Source organism: Thamnophis elegans, chromosome 11, assembly GCF_009769535.1.
Source record: "Thamnophis elegans isolate rThaEle1 chromosome 11, rThaEle1.pri, whole genome shotgun sequence".
Lineage (NCBI taxonomy): Eukaryota > Metazoa > Chordata > Lepidosauria > Squamata > Colubridae > Thamnophis > Thamnophis elegans.
This window is the reverse complement of record NC_045551.1, coordinates 55327625-55352425: the sequence shown is the minus strand read 5'-3', so window position 1 is coordinate 55352425 and position 24801 is coordinate 55327625. Positions and strand designations below refer to the sequence as shown.

The following is a 24801-nucleotide window of genomic DNA, read 5'->3' as shown; positions in this document are numbered from 1 at the left end:
AGATATTTTTCCCTTGTTTTCCTCCCCAAAAGCTAGGTGCGTTTTATACTTCAGAGCGTCTTATACCCCGAAAAATACGGTAAGTTTCCTTATGTTATATTGGATATTTCTTTTGCATAAAACCTAAAACAAAGGATCCGGAAAGAAGATAAAAAACAATAAACTCCCAATTTTTAAGCCATATCGAAGAATTCACTTGGCCAATTTTCTTTCTTCTCCCTCTAGGCCCGTGATGGCGGACCTATGGCACGTGTGCCATGTGGAACAATCTCTGTGGGCATGTCAGCCGTCGCTCCACCATGCATGTGCGCGGGCCTCCCACTGGCCAGCTGGTTTTTGGGTCTCTGCCGTGCATGCACAGGGTTGGGGCACATGCGTGCATGTGTGTGTGGGCCCATTTGCAGGGGGCACTCGCACTGCATTTTGGGGCCTCGCGCAGCACCCGTGCCCCACTTTGGCTTCTAGGCTAGTGCGGGCGGCTTTCCAGGTCCAAAATGGGGTACGGGGGGGAGGAGTGTTGCACGCACATTGCATTATGGGTGCAGGTGCACGCACACGCATTTGCCACATGATGATAAAGAGGTTAGCTAGCCATCACTACTCTAGGCCAAAAAACAAAAACAGAGTTTTCCCTAAAGGGCAAAAAAAGTTTTTATTAATCCTGCTGAGATTTTTCCAATGCAAAGAGCACAACTATCTTTACGCAGCATGCAATTCTGTTATGAGATAAAATTCATTGGACCACGGAGAATTAGGTTTCAAACGCTTGTAACTTAACAAGATGCTTATGCATTTTCCTCCAAGAGCAAAGTAACAGTTTAGAGAAATAACTTTCTGAAGGACCTTACTAATAAGATTTCTCTTTAATTGAAAATCCTGCACAAGCTTTTGGGATTCAGCATTTCAGTGGGGGGGGGGGGAAACCCTCTGCATTGCTTAATGCCCTCTATAAAAAGCATTCCTTGTGGTCTCTAAAGTTACTTTTACTCCCCAAAGTCCTCGCTCTTTGTGCTGCTAAGTTGTCCTTCTTTCCAGCAGATTGAAGATGCAACACGAAATTAAACACAACTCTAATTTCTCAAGGGTTGTGGGTCTGCTGTTCTTAAAGTCCAATCACCTTTAAGCTGAGTTTGACTCCAAGTGTCTTGCTATCTTCTGAGAACTTGTCAGGTAGTTTCCCCATCTAATGACTAACCAGGATTGAACTTGGTTGTTAGCTTTTATGTAGCCACTTATGATGCCCTATGTCAAAAGTCTCCAAACTTGGCAACTCTTAAGTCTTGTGGACTTCCATTCCCAGAATTCCTCAGCCAGCCATGCTGTTGAAGTCCACAAGTTTTAAAGTTGTCCAATTTGGACACCCCTGCCCTATGTGTACAGGAGCAAATCTGGTCAATCCCACGATTTTCGCCTAATTAAAAGTTTTCCTCCTTGCCCAAATAATGTCACATGGTCCAATCAAGGTGTTATCTGGTTTCCTGGTAATTTCACTCCTCCTCTCTCCTCCTGTCTCTGGGAATGTCCTTGGTTCCCAAGTATTTTGTTTTGGCTACAAATCTCAGCTCTCTTCATTCCTCTCTTCCTATCCCTCAGCTCCAGTGTGGCAACATTGAAGCCTTAAAATGGCCTCAGTCAGATCAGCTTCAGGGTTGACACCAGTTACCAAACATTTTTGATCACGTGACTGTGGGGATGCTACAAGGGTGTGAAAAACTTTTTTCACTGCTATTTTCACTTCGAACAGTCACTAAAAAAACTGCTAAGTCTTCCCAGTTGCAAATTCATGGTTGTGAAAGTTGGACCATAAGAAAAGTGAGTGCCAAAGAATTGAGGCCTTTGAACTATGGTGCTGGAGAAGACTCCTGTGAGTACCTTGGACTGCAAGGCCATCAAACCTAGAGGAGATCAACCCTGACTGCTCTTTGGAAGACCAGATCCTGAAGATGAAACTCAAGTACTTTGGCCAGCGAATGAGAAGGAAGGACTCACTGGAGAAGAGCCTCATGCTGGGAAAGATTGAGGGCAATAGAAGGGGATGGCAGAGAATGAGGTGGCTGGATGGAGTCACCAAAGCAATAGACGTGAGCTTAAATGGACTTCAGAGGATGATAAAGGACAGGAAGGCCTGGAGGAACATTGTCCAAAGGGGTCACAATGGGTCGGACAGGACTTTGCAATAACAAAATGTCAAGGACTTTCTATATAGTAATCTATCTTGATGGCAAAAAGTAATCTGTCCTCTACCTATGCTTTAAAACTTTTTAAACAGGGGGCCGATTCATGGTCCTTCAGACTGTTGGGGGGGCGGACTGGCTGGGTGGGTGTGGCTAGGTGGGAATGTGACTGGGTGGGCGTGGCCAATTTAGCAGTGCATTTTGACTTTGTCCTTGCTGTACTTGCCCCTCCCCTACTCGCCCAGCAGCCCTGGATCAAATGGCTGCATGGGCGAGATCACCCCTCAATCAGCTGGTCTTCCCCAGCACCCTTTGGCAGCCGCGGTGTGATCAGAAGTACAGCTCAACCGGTGAAATAACTAATCGGAAGTGTAGCTGGAGTGGATGCTCGCTGGAAGATAAGGCCAATGGTGAAGGGCAGGGCAAGGAGCGGGGCTGAATCCAACAACTCCGTGGACCGTATACTTTGCATTGGCGGGCCGTATCTGGCCTGCGGGTCGTAGTTTGGGGATCAGTGCATTAAAGGGTTGAAGGAGGGGATCAGCTCAAGGTGAAGGGGATTGTCTCTACAGCTGATTTGCACAGCACCACTCAAGGAATCTGTTTTGCAAACAACACAACCCTTGTGGCATGAACTCTGTTTATACCTAAATAGAAAAAAATTGCGGAAACCTGGAAGCGACCCCCCCCCCCCCAACCAATAGATTGGATGACATAGGAGAGAGAGAAAAAAGTGATAATTTTCCAGAGTGGGTTTGCAGGATGGTCCAGAGATGGTATTATCACAGCCAATTGGCCCTGAGACTGGGTTGAACTTGAAGCCACGCCTCTGGGCTCCTCTCCTCTGACTCCAGTTTCAATCCAGTCTGGCCAAAGAGAGGTTGTAAATTCTTGACTCCTGATCTGATTCAACTTTTCTGGACCATCCTCGGCTCAACTTGCTTCCTTCCCACAAGGAGACCCTTCCTTCACTTCCCAGTAAGTCCCTGCTATTAGCTGTGATTTTCCCAGCTATTCAAGGGTTAAATCTCAGGGCTTGGAGGCTCCGGTGACTGGGTCGCTGTCCCAGTGGCTATTTTGGCGGCGACCACGTGGAGCCCCGAGAGGGCAGATCGGCCCTGGTTTACAGTCTGACAGCCCAGAAGCCTAAAAGGAGAGCACACCTCGCTGCAGCAGCAGCAAGAAGCCCCAGGAGCAGCAGAGGCAGCTGGGAAGCAGCGTGGCAGCAGCAGACTCCCTGAGAAGCCGCAGCAACCCTGAAATGCGCCCCGGTGGTGTTTTAAAATTCGGAGTGTGCGACAAAAGGAGTGAGGACCTTGCCATTCTAGCGGCGGAGGTGTGGGTGAGGAGCAAATTGTAGGAAGCACGAGGAGTGGTTGTAAGTAGTTGTGTGATGGTGGGTAGATGCCCTCCCCCCCCATGTCTCCTGGGGAGGGGACTTTCACCAGGCAGCATCCCACTGCCTCTTCCAGGAGCCTTAAAGCCTCGGCTGACACTCGCCCTTCCCGTGCCAGCCAAAGAGACGAAGCTAGGAGGTCTTGGTGAGAACTTTCTCCAGGGCAAAGAGGTTTAGGGCTCTGCAGGGCAGGATCAGTCCCTCCCCCTCCAGGTCCAGGTCACCCCTAGGGGGCCCTTCCAGGCAGGATTCCAGATAACGTTCCAGCTAAGGCACACATCAATTGACAGAGGGGCACACGATCCAGGGCGTTGCACACCGAGGCAATGTCACTGGGATACTGGGCAGAGAAACACCTGTGCTCCATCTGAGCAGAATACACCACCAGCGTTGACAACCATCAGGCGGACTGGCTGAGCTGGGAGACAGTAGACAACGGAGAGTGGAGTCTGTCCAAGGAGCTCTTCCAGAGGATCTGCCAGAGGTTCGGGAGACCAGTGGTGGACCTGTTCACCACTCTGTCCAATGCTCAGCTGTGGTGGTTCTTCTCTCAGTTCCCATCTCGGGGAATGGAGGGGGTCAACGCCCTTCGCTCCAAGTGGCTGGTCGGACTCCTGTACGCACCCCCCACCTCTCCTTCCCTGGGTCATCCAGAAGGTAGTCAGAGAGCAGGCTGAAGTAATCTAGTGGCCCCCTACTGGCCCAGGAGAGCTTGGTTCGTGGACCTGCTCAGTCGGCAGGGAGACCGTGGAGGATTCCCTGGGGGGAGGTGAGATTGCTACAGGGGAAGTTGGTCCATCCAGATCCACAGTGGCTCCAACTGGACGTGTGGAGACTGAGCGGGAGCGCCTGAGAGGTGCCCTCCTGTCCCAAAAGGTGATCAGAACCATCGAGGCCTCCCACAGACAGTCAACCAACAGGATTTACGATTCCACTTGGGAGACGTTTGTCTCCTGGTGCCAGGCCACCCACGTCACCCCCTCCAGGGCCACGGTCCCTCAAGTCCTAGATTTCTTCCAGGAGGGTCTGGACAAGGGCCTGTCCCTAGCCACGGTTAGGAGACAGTTGGCAGCATTGGCCATGGTGCTACCTGGGGAGGGTCCCATTCAGCTACCTCGTTTGCCCTTAGTTAAGAGGTTCCTAAAGGGGGCAGCCCACCTTCATCCACCACCAATCTACAGGTTTCCTACGTGGCACCTTCCCACGGTGCTACGGGCCCTTATGACCAAGCCTTTTGAACCACTCCGGATGGTTAGCCGGAAGTTCCTCACTTGTAAGGTTGTGTTCCTGGTGGCTATCACCTCGGCTAGGCAAGTCTCGGAGCTGGGGGCTCGCATCTCCAGGGAGGATCTATGTACTTTTCACAATAACAAGGTAGTGCTATGCCTGGACCCAGCTTTCCTGCCAAAGGTAAACAAGGCTTTCCACTGGGCACAGGTGGTGGTTCTTCTGGACTTCTGCCCAGACCCGACCAGGGAGCGGGAGCACAGTTGGCACCGTTTAGATGTAAGAAGAGCCTTACGGATTTACCTAAGGCGGACGGCAGAGTTTCGTAGGTCTGAGGCTCTGTTTGTGTCATTCCAACCCTCATCGCTAGGGAAGAGAGTCTCCCCATCCACCCTTAGCCGGTGGCTCCATCTGGCCATTGCCCTCGCCTACGAGGCACAGAAATTGCCGGTTCCGGCCGGCATCACAGCCCACTCCACTAGGAGTGCGGCAATGGTGGGATTCAGCCAGTTCGCACCTATTCGGGAGAACCGGTTGTTAACTTTCTAAGCAGTTCAGAAAACCGGTTGTTGGAAGAAATCTCATTTTGTTTTTGTTTTTTTCACTTTACATGGCTAATCCTGTAAGGAAGACTGGAAGGAAACATTCTGGTGTTGCTTCTAGCCTAATCTTTATTGGCCTGCTTATAGAAACTGCCTCTCCGGTTTACTTATTACATTGTAACAGCTAAGGCGAAGCATCCATTGAAGTGAGTAATGTTGAGTTGGCCATGCCCACTCAGTCACATGACCACCGAGCACCACCTACACAGCTGGTCATTAGGGCAGAGAACCGGTTGTTAAATTATTTCAATCCCACCACTGGAGTGCGGCCACCTCAGCGGCCTGGGCCTCCCAGGCCGCTATGTAAGACATCTGCAGGGCAGTGACGTGGGCATCCCCGTTGCCCTTCATCCGGCACTACAGGCTGGATGCCTTCGCATCTTCCGAAGCAGCATTTGGCCGCAGGGACCTGGAACAGGTCCTGTTGGATCAGTGAGGGCCCACCCTTGGGACGAAACTTGGGTATGTCCCATCTCTAGACCATCCTGCAAACCCACTCTGGAAAATGACAGTTGGTCTTACCTGAACTGTCATTTTAAGAGGTGTTTGCAGGATGGGCCAGTTCCCACCCTAAGTTAGATAGACTGTGTGTGTGTGTGTGTGTGTGTGTGTGTGTAGGTGTCTCCTTTGTGACTTGTTTTCAGGATCTTGGGAGCGCATACTGCATTGAAACTAGAGTCAGAGGAGAGGATCCCAGAGGCGTGGCTTCAGCTTCAACCCAGTCTCGAGGCCAATGGCTGGGATAATGCCATCTCTGGCCCATCCTGCAAACACCTCTTAAAATAACCGTTCAGGTAAGACCAACTGTCATTCTATTTCCATTCAAATCCAACACAAGAAACTAAGACGCAAGAAATCAATACGTTAATTCACGAGAACAGGCACTGACAACTTCAAGACTGATTTTCTGCATAAATCATTTATGAAATCCAGGTGGAGAGTTTCACCTGAAGCCAAATAGGCCAGGCTACTTAAAGATAAAGCCTAATACTTGGACAGTGGACTACAGGCAGTTCTCGATTTACAGCAATCATTTAGTGACCAAAATTACAATAGCACTGAAAACAGGGGACTTGGGCCCATTTTTCACACACATCATGTGATTTGTCTGAAATGGGATCGGGCAGTGATGGTGAACCTATGGGACAAATGCCAGAGGTGGCACTCAGAGCCCTCTCTGTGGGCACATGCGCCATCGCCAGCTGCTCTTCTGGTTTCTGGCGTGTACATGCAGACCAGCCATCTAATCTTTGTGTTTCCGGCACTCTGGCATGCGTGTGTGCATGCACCCACATTCCAGTCTCAGCACTGGTGCTGAAAAGGTTCACCATCACTGATATAGGGTTTCCTGCCTGAGCAGGGGGTTGGACTAGAAGACCTCCAAGGTCCCTTCCAACTCTAAGAGAGAGAGAGGGGGAGAGAGAGGGAGAGGGAGAGAGAGAGGGAGAGGGAGGGAGGGAGAGAGAGAGAGAGAGAGAAGGAAGAAAAAGCAGTCAACAGGTTGAGCTAAACATTGCACTAATCTTCAAATCCCTCTATGAATTTTCTATTATATTTAAGACATAGAAAGTCCAGTTTCCAGTCTCTCATATAGCTGTCTAGTCCAGTAGGTCTCAACCTTCCTAATAATACAGTTCCTCATGTTGTGGTGACCCCCAACCATAAAATTATTTTATGTTTTCCGTATTTTTTTCAAAAATATGTGTTTTCCCATGGTCTCAGGCGACCATTGTGAAAGGGTCGTTGACCCCCCCCCCCAAAGGGGTCCCGACCTACAGGTTGAGAACCGCTGGTCTAGTCCATTATCTCTAATTAAAGCAGTTAATTTCGCCTTCTCCACTAATTCAGTTGGTGGTTTCTCTTTAAACTGACAAGAGAAAATCTGTATGTTAAGGTTGACATGAGGGGTTATTGGGGCTTTCTGAGCTTGGTGGTTTTCTCGCCGATGTTTCATTGCCCAAACTAAGTTAACATGACTCAAACAAGGTGCACTGATTATGTTACCTAGTTTGGTAATGAAACATCTGCGAGAAAACCACCAAGCTCAGAAAGCAGCAAGAACCTCTCAGTTCAACCTTGACATACAAATATTCTCCTCTATCCATTTTAAGGAGACTTCCTTAACTCAGCTGAAATTCAATTGTAACCTCAGGTGAATTATAACTTTAAACAGCCACTCAGTGAATATAAGTCCAGAACTACCTGTACTGCTTTCACTTTTCATTTGCTAGGGAGAGGAATAAACAAACAACAAGCTTGCTTCAGTTTTATAAACACATTTTGGAAACTATGAGGTGTGTCTCTCTCTCCTCAAGAACGCTGATGACTTACATCCAGGGTTTTTTTTTCTCCCTGACAAAACTATAAGACTTCCTTCTATTGGTTGAAACTTCTTATTAATCACCAGCTTAGTACTTACACATCTCTAAATGCATTTTATTTCTTAACCTAAGGCAGCGATGGCTAACCTTTTTCTGAAGGTGTGCCAAAATGGTGCATGCTATTGTGCATGTGCCCACCCACCTGTGCACACGACCCCTACACTTGCGCATGCATGCGCGTCCCCCCACGTGTGTGTCAACGCCCCCCCCCCCAATAGGGGGATTTTCACTCTCCCCAGGCTCCGGAAGCTTTCCTGAAGCCTGGGGGGTTGGGGAAAGAAAACACCCTCCTCCGGCCGGGAACGAACTTCCGGTTTGCCCGTTGGGCTGTTTTTTGCCCCCCCCCCCCAGGCTTCAGGAAAACCTCAGGAGGCTTGGAAGGGTGAAAAATGGCCCAACCGGAAGTTTGGAAATGAACTTTTTTTGCTTTCTGGAAATCTGGGAAGGGCGAAAACGGCCTCCTCCGGCCCTCCAGAAGCCCGAAAATCAGCTGGCCAGCATGCACACTGGAGCTGAGGCTTGTGGCACGTGTGCCATAGGTTCACCATCATGTACCTAAGGCCATCAAACCGGTCAATAGCAGTAGACTTAGCAGTAGACTTATATACCGCTTCATAGGCCTTTCAGGCCTCTCTAAGCGGTTTACAGAGAGTCAGCATATTGCCCCCAACAATCTGGGTCCTCATTTTACCCACCTCGGAAGGATGGAAGGCTGAGTCAACCCTGAGCCGGTGAGATTTGAACCGCTGACCTGCTGATCTAGCAGTAGCCTGCAGTGCTGCTTTTAACCACTGCGCCACCTTGGCTCAGTCCTAGAGGAGATCAACCCTGACTGCTCTTTAGCAGGCCAGATCCTGAAGATGAAACTCAAATATTTTGGCCACCTAATGAGAAGGAAGGACTCCCTGGAGAAGAGCCTAATGCTGGGAAAGATGGAGGGCAAAAGAAGAAGGGGACGGCAGAGAATGAGGTGGCTGGATGGAGTCACTGAAGCAGTCGGTGTGAGCTTAAATGGGCTCCAGAGGATGGTGGAGGACAGGAAGGCCTGGAGGAACGTTGTCCGTGGGGTCGTGATGGGTTGGACACGACTTCGATAGGTTGCAACTAACAACAAAAAAATTTCTTAACCTGCCCATCTCCCTCCCTCCCTCTCTGCGTTCCTAATCCAGAGATTCTTTTCAGTGCCAGAAGTGATTTTTTTTTCACCCACAAATTCATCCAATGCTTCTTCCATTCTTAAGAGGGGTTTATTTTACATTCAAATGAGCAATTCATCTTTTCTTTTTCAAACTGAAAATCACCTAGATTCCACTCTAAACATTATGAGCTATTCCTGAGCTAAACCAATACATCATGTTTGTCCTTAAATTATACTCCAAATAAGCCTTAAAAAAAAGAAGAAATGTAATGTTATGCAACGATGACCCAACTCCACACATAATTGCCAATATTAAACTAACACCATCCATACTTCAGCCGATTTCCTATATATAGAACTTAAACTGAAAGTCACTTAAAAGATTCCTGTCTAATGTCTGGCCATTTTTGAGTTAAACCAATACATCTTTGTCCTTAATTTATACACCAAACAAGTCTGAAAAAAAGAAATATGTTACACAATGACCCAACACCACATATAATTGCCAATATTAAAATAATGTGATCCATACTTCAGCCTATTTCCTATATAGAATATAAACTGAAAATCACTTAAAGATTCCTGTTTAACGTCTGCCCATTTTTAAGTTAAACCAATACATCTTTGTTCTTAGATTAAACTCCAAACAAGACTGGGGGGAAAAAAAAGAACTATAATGTTACACAATAATGATCCAGCCCCACATATAATTGCCAATATTAAACTAACACCATCCATACTTCAGCCAATTTCCTATACAGAATATAAAGCAAATAAACTGCTACTCTGAGCATTCAGGTGCAAAGTTACGAGTTTGTTAATCTTATTCTCGCTGTGGGAGAGAACCATAATGAAAATGCTTATGCTGGTCTATGACTATAATAAAGATTTGATTAGTCTTTTTGCCGTCTTTCTTGAAAACGAAGCATTCAGAACACAGGACCAATGTTTTAGTAAAGTAAGGCTTCAATTTTTGCTCGGGGAGTTAGAAAGAAGCATGTTAAAATCCATTTGACCAATCCATGCTCTTAATTTAATAGGATATATAAAATTAAGAGCATCCTATTATAACCAACTTTGAACTACGGTGCTGGAGAAGACTCCTGCGAGTCTCTTGGACTGCAAGGCGATCAAACCAGTAACTCCTAGAGAAGGTCAACCCTGACTGCTCCTTAGAAGGCCAGATCCTGAAGATGAAACTCAAGTACTTTGGTCACCTAATGAGAAGGAAGGACTCACTGGAGAAGAGCCTAAAGCTGGGAACGACTGAAGGCAAAAGACGAAGGGGAAGGCAAAGAATGAGGTGGTTGGATGGAGTCACTGAAGCAGTATGGGTGAGCTTAAATGGACTCCGGAGGATGGGAGAGGACAGGAAGGCCTGGGGGAACATTGTCCATGGGGTCACAATAAGTTGGACATGACTTCGCAACTAATAACAACAATTCATCCATCTACTATCTATCTATCTATCTATCTATCTATCTATCTATCTATCTATCTATCTATCTATCTATCTATCTATCTATCTATCTATCTATCTATCTATCTACTTATCTATCTATCTATCTATCTATCTATCTATCTCCCTAAGCTCCAAGAAGGCAGGGGAATAATACATTTAATAATTATAATTATAATGTGTTTATCTCCAGATTACGGTAACACCCACTGTGATGAATTCTCATCAAAAAGTATTCAAAATATGCAAGTATATTGGCCTGATTGGAATCCGCTGTACTTTTAAGGGACCGTACGCAGCTGGGATTAAATGACAGAAGCTTCCTGTTAGTATTGCTTTTTGCTTTTAAAATTTCAGGAGAACTGAAAATCCACTTCCTCTTGTGTGAGCCAGCTCATTGTTCTGTAGCCAGAATGCTGGCTGGGATATACTGGGAGTTGAAGTCCACGTATTTTCAGGTTCCCAAGGCTGGGAAACTGGTCTCCAGTCTTCCTTGGAGGCCAGCTTCTTTCTACGGAGCCGATAAGACTTCATCGCCGCCAAATTAGGCAACAGTAAAAACTGCACAGCTAGTCCTCAACGTACACACACAACTGAGCCCAAAATTTCTGTTTACAACTTTTTCATTTTTTTTTCTTTTTGCTTCAGTTAAGTGGATCACTGCAGTGGTTAAGTTAGTAATTACAGTTTAGTTCCTTGGCTGTTAAGTGAATCTGGTTTCCCTATTGACTTTGCTCGTCAGAAGGATGCAAAAGGGGGGATCACATGAGCCCGGGACACGACAACCATCATAAAGACAAGTCAGTTGCCAAGCGCCTGAATTCTGACCCTCGGGAATGCTGCAGTTGTCATAAGTATGAAGAATGGTCGTCACTTGATTTAGCACTGTTGCAACTTTGAAAGGCCACTAAATGAATAGTTTGTAAGGTGAGGGCTACCCGTACTGTTCCATCAGACCATTAGTAGATATTAATACTATTTTGACATTCTTTTACCCATATAAGCTGTGGGTGGCGCAGGGGTTAGAATGCAATACTGCAGGTTACTTCTGCTGACTGCCGGCTGCCTGAAGTTCGATTCTCACCAGCTCAAGGTCGAATCAAGCAATACGTAAAGGTGAAAGTGAGGTAGAGCTAATTGATAATCAAATCAAAGACACAGAAGTCAAACCAAGGTTGTGTTAGTGATCCTTGTCTTTACATCTTGGAGCCTGATCATCTCATTTCTGCATTGATTTAGAAATATCCATTTCATGAGTTTGACCTTTATCATACAGACTAAGGTTATCATCATTAAAGGACACCATCCTCGGGGGTTGGGAGGGAAGCAAAAATGTCATTGCAAGGCTAAATCTACAGATACATTAAGTCTATATAGATAATAATCTATAGAATCCACATCTACATAAACATAAATCTGCATTAGATTAGATACCTCTGCTTTTGTTATCCATTTTTAACCCATGCATTTTTATTCAAATTTATATAGGCTGTGCTGTGATGGCACAGTGGTTAGAATACAGTATTGCAGGCTAATTCTGCCAACCGTCAGCAGTTCAATTCTCAACCGGCTCAAGGTTGATTCAGCCTTCCATCCTTCCAAGGTTGGTAAAAATGAGGAATTGTTGGAGGCAATATGGTGACTCTATAAACCGCTTAAGAGAGGGCTGGAAAGCACTGTTTAAGTCTAAGTGCTACTGATATTTGTTTTTATGATATCTTTAAGTGCTCCTTGTACAGAGAAAAGTGAAGAAAAAGGATACAGTTAATACCTTTATGTGCAAAGATATATCAACACTGCAAAGTGATTGCATTGTGGAGCGATGGTTCAGAGGTTAAAGACGGCGAGCATGTCAGCTGGAAAGCTGACAGCCTGGGTTCAAACATCGTGCAACAGGCTGAGCTCCCGTTCTTACCTCATCTACTGCCCACCTAGCAGTTTGAAAGCATGCAAATGCAAGTAGATGAACAGATACCACTTCGGTGGGAAGGTAATAAAAGTTCTGTGCATCTTTGGTGTTTAGCCATGCTGGCCACACATGTCCACAGAAAATGTCTTCGGACCACACTGGCTCCCTTGGCTGAGAAATAAGGATGAGCAGCAAACTCTGGGAAACCTTAATTTACCTTTTTGCAAGGGCCTAGCAATAAAACAGTTTCTTAGAAGTCAATTCAGGAGGGAGAACTCAACAATGGAGCAGGCCATCAGGAGAACAGTCACCAATTCTGGGGTGGGTGGGGGAGGAAAGCCTTTCTTCCGTGGGCCATGACAGTAACAGGATCGTCTTAGGGGAGAAACTGGACACCTCATAAATCTAACAAATGGAGGTGGATAAGGACAGCGGAAAGCCGTAACAGATCAAAGGCAGATAGTAATACAGATCCCAAAATCACTGTAGCTCAGAACGAGCTGTCACAACCAGTCTACAATTTCTGACCTTCAAATCTTTCCAAGCCTTTGGACCTTAGAAGATGATGAGTAAGGGAAAACCCAATGACAACACAACATGCAGAGGAAAAAGAATCAGCAACTCACACAGGTACTCCTTGACTTACGACAGTTCATTTAATTACCGTTCAAAGTTACAACAGCACTGGGGGGGGGGGAAGGGACTGACAACCATTTTTCTTTCCATTTTTCTACAACTTCTGCAGCATCCCCAGCAGAAATGGGTTCCTACCGGTTCACACCAGTTTGGTAGAATCGGTTCGTCAAATCTACTGAACCAGTTAGAAGAGGTTCCACCAGTGGACCCGGAAAGCAGGCCACACCTACAGAAGAGGTTCCAAACATTTTTGAAACCCACCACTGATCCCCAGGGTCATGCGATCGAAATTTGACACACTTGGCAAACTGGTTCATAGTTATGACGGTCGCAGGGCCCCGGAGTCCTGTGATCCCCTCTTTTTGACAACTTTCTAACAAGCGAAGTCAATGGAGAAGCCAGGTTCATCCCTGAACAGCCGGCTTTCTAAATTTAACAATCGCAGCGGTTCACTTAACCAAGGCGGCAAGAAAGGTTGCAGAACGGGAGGGACCATGCTCGCTGAACCAATGTCTTGCTCAGCAACAGACATAAGACATTTCGGGCTCAGTTGTGGGTGTTATTTGGCCTACCGAACCTCGATTAAGCACCGTCCAAACCCCCCAAATGGGTTACTCACAACTACTGACAAAACGACAATCCTAATTGAAAGGCATGAATCTTCGCCACCCAAGAAGGAAAGAAGGAGAGAGAGAAGGTGAGAGAGAGGGAGGAGAGAGGGAAAGAAAGAGAATCGTGTCCAGTTCTATCTTTTCCTTGCAAAGGATTTCCTGAAGCTCTGCTACATTTGCATGGCAGCAAGAATTATATTATTATTATACTTTTATTCATAAAACATGAAACTCAGTAAACTGAATTTAAAAATATATCACAATTATTATTGACTGGCACTGAATGGTTGATACAGGTTCCTGCCAGCATTCTAGGTATCGACCAATTATTATAATTATATACTTTCTTCACTAAACATGAAACTCAGTCAACTGAACATTCAAAAACGCACACAAATACCATTGACTGGTGCTAATGGTTGATACGGGTTGCTGCCAGTGTCTTAGATATCAACCAAGTACCTTCTTAAGATGTACGATGTTCCGAGTAACAGAGTTTTTTGCTGTTTCCCTGGTGTTATTACAGGAAGCTTCAATTGGTTGATGTGTTTTATAAAATTCTTGGACATGGTGCCAAGTGCCCCAATGACAATGGGTATCATTGTTTGTTTTTTATTAATATTATATACGCTATTCATTTAGAACATGAAACTCAAATCAACTGAACATTCAAAAATGCATCCCAAATGCCATTGACTGGTGCTAATGGTTGATACAGGTTGCTGCCAGCATCCTAGGTATCAACCAAGTACCTTCTTAAAATATACGATGTTCCAAGTAGCGCAGTTTTTTGCAGTTCCGCTGGTATTATTGCAGGAAGCTGCAATTTTTTGATGTATCTTACACAATTCTTGGACATGGTACATAAAAGAATTTTATTTTATTATTTATTATTATTATTAATTAAAACCTGAAACTCGGTCAACTGAACCTTTAAAAATGTGTCATAAATATCATTGACAAATGCCATTATTATTAAACATTGTACAGCCAGCCAGATGTTTATTGTTGTTGTTATTATTATTATTCATTAAACATGTAACTCAGTCAAGTGAACATTTAAAGATGTGTCACAAATACCATTGACTGTTGCTAATAGTTGATGCAGGTTGCTACCAAGTACCAAGTATCAACCAAGTACTCTCTTAAAATATATGTTGTTCCTAGTAGAGGCATTATTATTATTATTATTATTATTATTATTATTATTATTATTATTATCTTTGGTGAGATTCACAGTCTTTGGGACTGGTTGGTAGCTCAACAGCTCGAGTCCTTATTATTATTGCTACTACTATTATTATTATTATTAAGAAGCCGACCATTGAAAGCACGTTTGGAAAGCGGAAATACAGCTTCCCCGAAGGCAAAATCCCTCGCTTTGGCTCCCATGCCATTCTCCACCTAATCTGAGGCCTTCCTTCTCCTGTCTCTCGAACAGCCACCGCAGTCCTAAGCTTTCCGGCGAGCCTTTTCAAAGCGAGGACAAAGCTAGGGTATAATCGCCCATTCAAGCCACGCGACGGTTGTTTTTTTAAGATAAAAGGGAGGAGGAAAAAAGAGAGAGAGAGAGAGAGAGAAGAAAGAACGCGTGGAATGAAAAAGAAAAAAGCGCTTGGCCCAAGCGGGGGCTTTTCTGCGTCCCACGCGCCTTTCCCAGGGAGTGGCGCCGGCGCCGGACACGTTTCCCACTCCGCGCGGTCCCTTTGTAATCAGCCCAAAGGCGAGGCTGGCGTTTACCTTTCCCAAGCAAATGTGGCAAGTGATGGGCAGCGTGAGAGACAATGTAACATTCTGAACGTTCTGAGCCATTGTGACGTTTCGAATCCCGCGAGCGTGAAAGTTCCAACCCACCAGCTGCAAGCGCCGCAGCAGGGAACGGAAAAGGGAACCCTCGCTCTTCCAACTCTCACGCTGCTTAAAGGCTTCGCGTACGGCAAGCCGCCGAGGCCAATTTTCCTTCCCTCCGTCAGGGGGGGGAGAACGCCTTTTTTTGCAGAACTCTCGACCTCGGAGGAGGAGGAAGGGGCGGCGCGAGAAATCGCGATTCTTTTAAGGGCGGTCGTCCTTCGCTTATAAAATAAAATAAAATTTAAAAAAATAAAATAAAATAAAAAATAAAAAATAAAAAATAAAATAAAATAATAAAATAAAAAAATAAAAATAAAAAATAAAATTAAAATAAAATAAAATAAAATAAAATAAAATAAAATAAAATAGAATAGAATAGAATAGAATAGAATAGAATAGAATAAAATAAAATAAAATAAAATAAAATAAAATAAAATAAAATAAAATAAAATAAAAATAATAAATAAAATAAAATAAAAATAAAATAAAATAAAATAAGATAAAATAAAATAAAATAAAATAAAAAAATAAATAAAATAAAAAATAAAATAAAATAAAATAAAATATAAAATAAAATAATAAAATAATAAAATAATAAAATAATAAAATAATAAAATAATAAAATAATAAAATAATAAAATAATAAAATAATAAAATAATAAAATAATAAAATAATAAAATAAATAAAACAATAAAACAATAAAACAATAAAACAATAAAACAATAAAACAAATAAAATAAAATAATAAAATAAAATAATAAAATAAAATAAAATTAATATTAAAATAAAATAAAATAAAATTATAAAAAATAAAAAATAAAAAATAAAAAATAAAAAATAAAATAAATAAAATAAATAAAATAAATAAAATAAATAATAAAATAAAATAATAAAATAAAATAAAATTTATAAAAAATTAAATAAAATAAATAAAATAAATAAAATAAATAAAATAAATAAAATAAATAAAATAAATAAAATAAATAAAATAAATAAATAAAATAATAAATAAAATAAAATAAAAAATAAAATAAAATAATACATAAAATAGAATAAAATAATGAATAAAGTAATAATAAAAAATAAAATAAAATAATAAATTATATAAAATAAAATAAAATAAAAGATAAAAAATAAAATAAAAAGTAATAAAATATAAAATAAAATAAAAGCACCTAGACAGTCACTTATTTAATTAAACAAACTCTTGTAAGCAGAGAACTACCCGGAGAAACAGGTAGTGAAATTCCTCTGTTCTGCTTCCCATCTAAATGATTGAAGGATTGTCACCTGGGGAATCATTGGTTGAGTAACACTGACCTACACAATTAGTAATGGATCTCCAAAATGATTTGGGACATATGCAGCTCTGTAGATACTGGTACTTCTCAACTTTCAACCAGAATTGAGATCCAAATTTATGTTGCTAAGCAAGTCAGTTGTTAAGTGAAGCTTGCCCCATTTTACGACCTTTCTTCCCAGAGTTGTTAAATGAATCACTGTACCTGTTAACATTAGTAACATGATTGTTAAGTGAATCTGGCTTTCCCTTTGACATTGCTTGTCATAGGTCGCAAAGGGAGATCACAGGATCCTGGGACACTGCAACTGTCATAAGTACATGCCAGTTGCCAAGTGTCTGAATTTTGATCATGTGGACCATGGGGATGCCATTGTAACTTTGAATGGTCACTAAATTAATGGTTGTAAATTGAGGGCTACCTATACTGTATAGCTATAGCTTAGGAATACTTAGTGTACTTAGGAATTTGGCCAGTGCTGAAATTCAAATTTTTTTACTACCAGTTTTGTGGGCATGGCTTGGTGGGCATGGCAGGGAAAGGATATTGCAAAATCTATATTCCCAGTCCCTCCAGGAGAAAGGATATTGCAAAATCTCCATTCCCACCCCACTCTGGGGCCAGCCAGAGGTGATATTTGTGAAAAACGGGGCATGCAAAGAGTTTGGGGGACCTGTAAAGTGCTCCTGGGGGCTGGGGGGTAAAATGAGCAAAAATGGCTGGTTTTTTTTTGAAAAAACGAGCCCGTTTTTGGCCTTTAGGAGGCTTGTAGAGTGCACTTGGGAGTTGGGGAGACAAAAACAAGCAAAAAACGGCCTGTTTTTCACTCATTTTTGCTCTCCCCAGCCCCCAGGAGCATTTTGCAGGCCTCCCGAGCCCTCTGATGTCCATTTTTGTGAAGGGACGAGGTTTCAGAGGCCAAAAATGCTGTGTTCAGTTTGTAGGAGGCACCCAGATTTTCACCCTCTATGGGGGGGAGTGAAGGGCATCTTATACTCTGAAAAATACGGTATCTTCCAATGCCCATGCTTATGTTATATTGTAGTACCTCACTGGACATCTTATAGTAATAATATTTTTTCTGACTTGTATTGTGAGATCCATGCCCAAAGATGATACTGTGTGATCCAATCAAATCAAGTTATTTATTTGCTTACACCCAATAGACAAAATCTCCCCAGACCTACACCATAACCTTCTAATCCAGTGGTTCTCAACATGGACCCAGGCTAGTGGTGGGTTCCGGATCCCGTTGCAACCAGTATGATGCAACAGGGCTGGGTATCTACCACATGAACACACACAGAGCGCACATATGTACTTAATACCCACAATGCTCCGCAACGCCTCCGCAATGCTCCAGCTGTTTGGCGGAGCATCACGCAGGCGCTGTATGCTCTGTGCCCGAAGCCCGGTAAGGAGCGTGGATGGGCAGGCAGACCTTCTGGAACACCATACCTGAACGGTACCTGGGGCTCCCAGCAGGAAATGGTACACCCGTACCGGGGCATACCGGTTGTAACCCAGCACTGGCCCAAGCCCCAGAGGGGGCGATTTTTTTCCCCAGAAATTTTTTTATTTTTTATTCTCTTACATAGCATTTTAAGTATACATTCACATAGTTGTTATTCTTCTATACATTTATCATTCTTATACATTCATTATTTCATTTAATAGGTTATAATATACAATTTGGGTTGCTTTATTTACCATCCCTTCTTCCCTACCATCCCTTCACCTCATTTTCCCTTTCTTTTCTCCCTCCCTTCTCTACTTTCTTCCTTCTTCCTCTCCTTCCCCTTCCTTCTTCCCTCGCCTTTCTTCTGCTCCTCCTCTTCTTCCTCTTCTCCTTCCTACCCTCTCTCCTTCTCTTCCTCTCCCTTCCATCCTCCTTGCCTCTTTCTTCTTTCCCCCATCTTCCTTTCATGTTCTCCTTCTTTCTCTCTTTTCTATTATTGTAGGTGTCTCTTTCCAGCCTCAGTTTACATTTCCCTGGGATGGTATTTCTGCAGACTCAAATATAATTTGATATCATTTCTTACTCCCTTACCTTCACTAATCTATCCCAGCTATATTTTCCTCCCCTTTATATCTCGCTTGTGGCTGTATACTTATATATTTAATATTTTCTTTTCTGTATACTCCTTCTTCCCCCACTTTTCCATTTAACAGTGCCTCGTCTGGGTTCTATATCTACTGCCTATTTGATTTTTAATGGGGCAATTTGAACCTTGTTTAAACCAAGTTAATGGTCTTTTAGGCTTCCTCTGGGTGGGTAGAATTCACTTTTTGAGTAAAGTAAGAATCAGATGTCATGGGGGGAGCGGCATCAGGATTTTAGAGATGCTTAGGTGGGGCATGGCCAAAAAAAGGTTGAGAACCACTGTTCTAACCTAATAGACACACTTTGGGAGTTTTTAGGGTGTGGCTTCCCTGAATTTCTTCTTCCCTCCCTCATCCAGGATTGTGCAGTTTCTTTCCTTGAGGCTCTATCTGGAATGTGTCCCTTAGTCCCTGGGAAGATGTAGTCCTATTGCCAACATTGTCTCATAGTTCTTTTTTTAAAAGGAAGTAGACTGTTTTAGGAGGAAGAGGAGGAGGAGGAGGAGGAGGAGGAGGAGGAGGAGGAGAAGGAGAAGAAGAAGAAGAAGACGAAGAAGAAGAAGACGAAGAAGCAGAAGAAGAAGAAGAAGAAGAAGAAGAAGAAGAAGAAGAAGAAGAAGAAGAAGTAGAAATTTTGCTTCTCATGCAAGAAGCTTCATCAGTTATACCACAAATACCCGAAAAAGCACCTTGGAGACAACTATGCCTGGATGGTTGAGAATCTTCATAGATCTATTCAGTGGTGAAATTCTGTTTTTTTACTACCAGTTCTGTGAGCATGGCTTGATGGACGTGGCAGTGGAAGGATACTAAAAAATATCCATTCCCACCCCACTCTGAGGCCAGCTAGAGGTGTTATTTGTCAGTTCTCCGAACTATTCAAAAATTTCATTACCGGTTCTCCAGAACCTGTCAGAACCTGCTGAATTTCACCCCTGGATATATTGTCAACATTCTTTCCACTCCTTCTCCGGCTGGACATTCCATCACTATATTGAAATATATCCTGCTTTTCTGGAGGATTCCTTTTGAATAAGCATGTATGGTATAAGGGTGAATCTTTCTGAATTTATCAGTAAAATAAAAGGCACATTGCCTTCTGCAGGATGTCTTCCAGCCAGCTAATATAGATATTCCTTTCCACAACCTTTCTTTCTTTCTTTCTTTCTTTCTTTCTTTCTTTCTTTCTTTCTTTCTTCCTTCCTTCCTTCCTTCCTTCCTTCCTTCCTTCCTTCCTTCCTTCCTTCCTTTCTCTTCTTCCTCCCTTCCTCCCTCCCTCCCTTCTTTCCAGACATATATTATCAGTTATGGAGGTTTCTCATGTATTTCCACTGAGACATAAAACTGAAGTTAAATCCATAAATATTAGAATCAAAACTGGGACAGTCCTTTAACACCTGTTTTTAAAAGGTATTTGTTTAAAGCCTTCAAAAAGTGAGGTACAGTAACTCTTTATTGTAACTTTAATTCTTCTGATTCTCTCAATTCAACACCAGGTTTGGCTGAATGAGGCTGGCTACAGAACATCTAACTTACAACTAAATTGCCATGAGCAGAGACAACAAACAACCCTCCTGATTAGCAAATAAGCAACCAAATAAATATTTTAAAAGATATTTTGTTGGAATCCAAAAGAAAAAACTTGTTGGAGTTGAAACCGCAGGATTAAGTTATAGGAAAATAAGATGCTGTTTAAGAAAGGAAAAAGAATGGACCTGAAATCAATATTTATGAATGAACAATTATCTGGCAGATGACAGAATGATTACTAAGCTAGGTCTAAAACATCTATTCGGATTATTAGGTGTGATTTCTAATATATACCCAAAGTCAGAATGGGTCAATGAAAAAGTGAATTCAATTAATTTTTAATAGAGTTTAAGATTTTGTTTTAAAACTTTCCTTTGAATAATTAATCAGCAAAATGAATCTAATTTAAACGAGGCGTTGGAAAGTGTTCTGCATGTTTTTGATTGTATTCTTAATCAGGAGATTCGGTTCAAATGTAGTTATCATTATAAATCGATATGGATTAATGGAGTTTTTTTGATTGGCTGAAAAGATTTGTGACAAATGTCATGTGTGAACTCATTATTTGTTTATTTAACTATAAGATCTTGGTTTTCTCTTCTGGCAAAAAAGTACAGTATGAACATTCTTGGCCCAAAGGTGGTTATTTCCGTGATCTGACAAATGCGCGCACGACAAAGCGTGCCGACAAAACCGCGGTGCTAAAACCACGACATCATCAACGCAATGTCATCAACGTGGCGACAACAGCACGCCGACAGAAGCATGATTTAAGTTAAGGTAAGGGTTAGTTTTAGTTTTAGTTTTAGTTTTAGGGTTAGGGTTAGGGTTAGGGTTAAGTTTACAGCGCGCTTCTGTCTCTGTGCTGTTGTTGCCGCGCTTCAGCGCTCATTCGTCGGCGCGCTTTAGAACTCGCGGTTTTGTCACCGCGGTTTAGTCGGGCGCACTTTTGATGTTCGCCCTTTTGTCGGTGAACCGCTTATTTCAAGAGGCAACTGGGCTTTCCGGTTTTTCTTTGAAGACGTTTCACTTCTCATCCAAGAAGCTCTTTGGTCCTTTTTTTGCTCAATTTAACCCCCCCCCCAACCCTCAGAAGCACTCTATAAGCTCCCTAAAGGCTATCCATGCTTTTTTTTTTAATGACAAATGGGCCGTTTGGTCTCGTTTTTATTAAAACATTAAAAAAACATTTTTGCACTCTGCAAGCTCCCTAAAGGCTATTCATGCCTTGGGGCGGGGGGCGTTTTTGGGAGGTTTGCAGAGTGCAAAAACTTTTTTATAAATTTTCCTCTTCAAAACCTTGCTGCGTCTTATACTCCGGTGCGTCTTATACTCTGAAAAATACGGTAAGTCACTGACTTACAGTAAGTCACCATAGTGGGTCCTTCAAGCTTGGTCTTTCACCAGTTATGCTTATTTCAGAACTTGAAAGCTTCAGTTCTCCCATTAATGCTTTACTAACTTATCCATCTGATTCCTAGAATGTATTGCTCATGGGAATGGCCAATTATTATTTTTTTAAAAAAATTCAACTTAGCTTAAATTGTGCCATCATACATCACATTTCCTATCAAAGTTGTCCGGCATCATACAATGCATCCAGTTTCATTGCATGCCATTCTCAACTGCTTGGGATTTGTCAGTGCTTGATCTATTATTCTTAAAATTGCTTCATTGTACAATAATGGTGTTTGCTAATGAATGTAGTTCTTTGATTGTTTTTTTAAACCATTGGTGAGAAAGGGGTCTTTTGATTGATTAAGCGCCATTGAGTTGTTTCCTCGTGACAACTTAGATAGATTTTTCTCCAAGATCTATCCTTGATCTGTTCTTTCTCAACTCTCAACAGTATGGTCATTTCTTGCTGTCCACGGTAGTCTGAGGAATCTTCAGCATCATCAAGCAAAGGCATCAATATTCTTCCTGTCCTACTTCCTTAAAGTCCAACTTTAGTTCCTATAAAGAGTCACAGGGAATGGCATTGCTTGCACAATTGTAGCTTTTGTAGCTGTAGAACACATCATGGCATTTGAATATCTTTTCCAAGGTTTTCAGGACTGCTTTACCAAGTACTAGTCTCCAGCAAATTTCCAGGCTGCTGGTTCCTTTGCTGTTGAGGTAGCTCTCCCCAAAATCAAAAGCTTTCTACCAGAGCTGGAAGGGACCTTGGAGGTCTTCTAGTCCAACCCCCTGCTCAAGCAGGAAACTTTACACCATAGTAGACAAACAAACAAATTTGTTTGTTTATTGGATTTATATGCCGCCCTTCTCCCAAAGGACTCAGGGCGGCGTACAACATTAAAAAAACAACAACACATATTACAAAAGTTAAAAAGGAAATTAGATAGAGTATCCAAAAACAAACCCAATTAATATTAACAATAACATTTTAAAAATTAGATTAAAATTAACAATTAAATCAATCATTTATTTTATTTTGTTCAGGCCAGGCCGGCTTGCTGGAAAAGCCAACTTTTTAGGGCGCGTCGGAAGGCCCGGAGGTCGGGTATTATGTGAAGCTCCAGGGGCAGCTCATTCCAGAGGGAAGACGCTCCCACAGAGAAGGCTCTCCCCCTGGGGGTCGCTAGCTGGTTGCTTCTCTCCTTGATTAGTTTCCACCCATTGCTTTGTGTCCTTCCTTCAGGTGCATTGGAAAATAGGTTGACCCCCTCTTCTTTGTGGCAGCCCCTGAGATATTGGAACTCTGCTATCATATCGTCCCTGGTCACCCCCTATAAATCTTTATAGCAGGGGATTAGAATCTCACTTGATCTTGATTGTATCCCTCTGCTAATGCAGTTTAAGATTGCATTGGCTTTTTTGGCTGCCGCTGCACACTACTGGCTAATATTTAAATTGTTTTCCACTAATGCTCAAAGATCATTCTCATAGTTACTGCTATTCAGCCTAGTTTCACCCAGTTCATATGTGTGCTTTTGATTTTTCTTGCCTAAGTGTAAGAAGCCCAGGCAAACATATTGTATTCAAAGCAATGGTGAAATTCATTTTTTTACTACTGGTTCTGTGGGCGTGGCTTGGTGGGCATAGCAGGGGAAGGATACTACAAAATCCCCCTTCTCTCCCCATTCCTTGGGGAAGGATATTGCAAAATCTCTACCCCCCCCCCCGCCACTCCAGGGGAAGGATATTGCAAAATCTCCATTCCCTCCCCACTCCAGGGGAAGGATACTGCAAAATCCCCATTCCCTCCACACTCCAGGGGAAGGGTATTGCAAAATCTCCATTCCCACCACACTCTGGGGCCAGCTAGAGGTGGCATTTGCCGGTTCTCCAAACCACTCAAAATTTCCACTACCGATTCTCCAGAACCTGTCAGAACCTGCTGGATTTCACCCCTGATACAAAGCTTTAGCAAATCACATTCAGTTTACAGCACACCGAGTCTCTTGGAGGGTCCCAAGCTGCACGGCAGAATTTCATAGCGGTAATAAACTGAAGAGCAAACAAATGTGCCCACTCATATGCTCAGGCTGGACCCGATTTTGCCTTTCTAGAATCCAACGAATCAAACCTATTCATGGCGAGCAAAAGGCAGGACGTAGAATCAGATGCCATTCAATGACATTACTGCTCTACGGAGGATAGTTGTGGGGGGGTGGGTGGTGGCAGAGCCCCAGGTTCCACGCTGTGCCTTTCAAAGTTTCTGACAGTTCCTGTCATTAATAATCGGTAAATAAGGTCTGCAGGTGGGCCTTGAAGGCAGCGGTCCTGAGCCAAGAAGCAGGAGCTCGAGCGTCTGTCTCTAAGATGGGTGGCCAGAATCATTTGCACAGCTCTGCTTATGTTTCCACACAAAAGGGCAACCCTGCTTAGCATAGCTTCGGGGAAGCTGCCACGGTATGGGGAATGCTAATTACTGTTACCAACTGGCAATGAGGCATCCAAAATTAAATGGCCTGCAACTGAACAGATGAACAGTTTTTATAGCCTTAAGATTGGTGAACACGTATATATTTGTCCAATTAGCACAATGTGATTGGTCTAAATGGCCCGGCGGAAAAAAATATATAACCCATCTCCTTGATTAAGCTACAGGATGGACATGTCTCTCACTCAAACTCTGCCTGTATATAACAGATTAGCAGATTTGGAAGGGACCTTGGAGGTCTTCTAGTCCGACCCCTACTCAGGCAGGAAACACTATATACCATTTCAGACGAATAGTTGTCCAACCTCTTTTTAAAAACTTCCACTGTTGGAGTACCCACAACTTCCGGAGCCAAGTTGTTCCATTGATTAATTGTTCTCACTGTCAGGAAATGTCCCCTTATAGCTGGTCAATTCCTTTACATAGTCAAACGGGTCAAAAAGGGGGCAGTGAAAATATTTACAGACTCCTCGCATCCTGGACATAAATTGTTTCAACTCCTATCCTCAAAACGACACTATAGAGCACTGTACACCAAGACAACTAGACACAAGGACAGTTTTTGTCCTGAATACCATCACTCTGCTAAACAA

At 42.9% G+C, this 24801-nt stretch overlaps 1 protein-coding gene across 1 annotated transcript in view; it reads right to left on the bottom strand.

The window, feature by feature from the left end:
• The window catches only part of OBI1 (ORC ubiquitin ligase 1), a 36506-nt gene extending 21082 nt beyond the window's left edge, over positions 1–15424 (bottom strand). Inside the window, exon 1 of the mRNA XM_032226972.1 lies at positions 15274–15424. Within this exon, the coding sequence (XP_032082863.1) occupies positions 15274–15345 (72 nt within the window). The 5' untranslated portion in view covers positions 15346–15424. The remainder of the gene's footprint in view (positions 1–15273) is intronic.
• Between the last annotated feature and the right edge of the window lie 9377 nt (positions 15425–24801).